Raw genomic sequence first — 1,668 nt, 5'->3', positions numbered from 1 at the left:
ACAGGAGGCGGGCCTTAGCTCGAAGGGGGCGGGAGGATCAGCTCTGGATGTGCTGGAAGACTTGGGGAGGGGCCAGAGCGTCAGCCAGGGGGTGGGGTTACAGGCCAGGGGGTGGGGCTATTCCCTACAGGGGCAGGGCTTAGCATGCCTCAGTCCAGAGCCTAGGTGTGGCTGGCTGGGGCAGGGCTTAGCCTCATGGGGGCGGATCTTTGAGACTAAGGGGTGGAGCCAAGGCAGGGGGTGTGTCCTCACACCCAGGGGGTGGAGCTTAGCCCTCTTGGGGGCGGAGCTTAGCATTCCTTAGTCCAGAACCTGGGTAATGCTGGCTCAGGCAAGGCTCAACTTCATGGGGGTGGGTCTCCTGGCACCAGGAGGAGGAGCCAAGGCAGGGGGTGTGTCCTCACACCCAGGGGGTGGAGCTTAGCCCTCTTGGGGGTGGAACTTAACATTCCTTAGTCCAGAACCTGGGTAATGCTGGCTCGGGCAAGTCTCAATTTCATGGGGGCGGGTCTCCTGGCACCAGGGGGGTGGAGCCAAGGCAGGGGGTGTGTCCTCTCAAGCCAGGGGGTGGGGCTTAGCCCTCTTGGGGGCGGAGCTTAGCATTCCTTAGTCCAGAACCTGGGTAATGTTGGCTCGGGCAAGGCTCAACTTCATGGGGGCGGGTCTCCCGGCACCAGGGGGTGGAGCCAAGGCAGGGGGTGCATCCTCACACCACAGGGGGTGGAGCTCAGCCCTCTAGGGGGCGGGGCTTAGCATCCCTCAGCCCAGAACCTGGATAATGTTGGCTTGGGCAAGGCTCAGCTTCGCAGGAGCGGGTCTCCCGGCACCGGGAGGCGGAGCCAAAGCAGGGGGGCGGGGCCTCGGGGCAGGGCCCCACTCACCCGCTGGCCCAGCTGGCAGGAGCTGCCGAAGTCGACGATCTTGATGGCGCTGCGCTTGGGGTTGCAGAGGAGGATGTTCTCGGGCTTGAGGTCGCAGTGGATGATGCTGAGCTCGGGGGTGGCGAGGAAGAGGAGGGCGGTGCAGAGCTGCTGGGCGAACTTGCGCGTGAGGTTGAGGGAGACGCCGCGGAAGTTGGTGTTGCGCAGCAGGTCGTAGAGGTTGTAGGAGAGCAGCTCGAAGGCCAGGCACAGGTGGTTGCGGAACATGAAGTGGCGCTTCAGGTGCACTGCGGTGTTTTTTGGGGGGGGGACGGCAAAAAACGGGGGGGGCAGCGGGGTGAGAAGGGGGGCGGGAGGCAGCGGGGAGCCGGCTTCCGTCCGACCTCCCCCCCCAAGGGCGAGATCTGGTCACCTCTTGTTTCTCAGTTGTTGCCCCATGGCCAGATCTGGCCTTCTCCTGCCCCACGGATACGTCCTGGTGTGGGATCTAGCCTCCTCCTGCCCCCTATGACCAGATCCAGCTGTTCTGTTGCCCCATGGATACGTCCCGGGGTGGGATCTGGGCTCCTTCTGCTCCTCCACAGTCAAATCTGATCTTCTCCTGCCCCACACATACGTCCTGGGGTGGGATCTGGACTCCTTCTGCCCCCCCATGGCCAGATCTGGCCTTCTCCCTGCCCCACGGATACATTCTGGGGTGGGATCTGGGCTCCTTCTGCCCCCCATGACCAGATCTGGTTGTCCCGTTGCCCCACGGATACGTCCTGGGGTGGGATCTGGGCTCCTT

General features: G+C 63.9%; 1 protein-coding gene across 1 annotated transcript in view; it reads right to left on the bottom strand.

The window, feature by feature from the left end:
- Window positions 1–781: 781 nt before the first annotated feature.
- LOC112964164 (dual specificity tyrosine-phosphorylation-regulated kinase 1B-like) overlaps window positions 782–1,668 on the bottom strand; it is a gene marked incomplete at its 5' end in the record, with an annotated part of 5,236 nt that continues 4,349 nt past the window's right edge. The window contains 1 exon segment of the mRNA XM_026061897.1: window positions 782–1,356. Within this exon segment, the coding sequence (XP_025917682.1) occupies window positions 798–1,356 (559 nt within the window).

Source organism: Apteryx rowi, unplaced genomic scaffold (genome assembly GCF_003343035.1).
Source record: "Apteryx rowi isolate R43461 unplaced genomic scaffold, aptRow1 scaffold_1864, whole genome shotgun sequence".
Taxonomy (NCBI): domain Eukaryota; kingdom Metazoa; phylum Chordata; class Aves; order Apterygiformes; family Apterygidae; genus Apteryx; species Apteryx rowi.
This window is presented reverse-complemented; position numbering and strand designations above follow the sequence as displayed.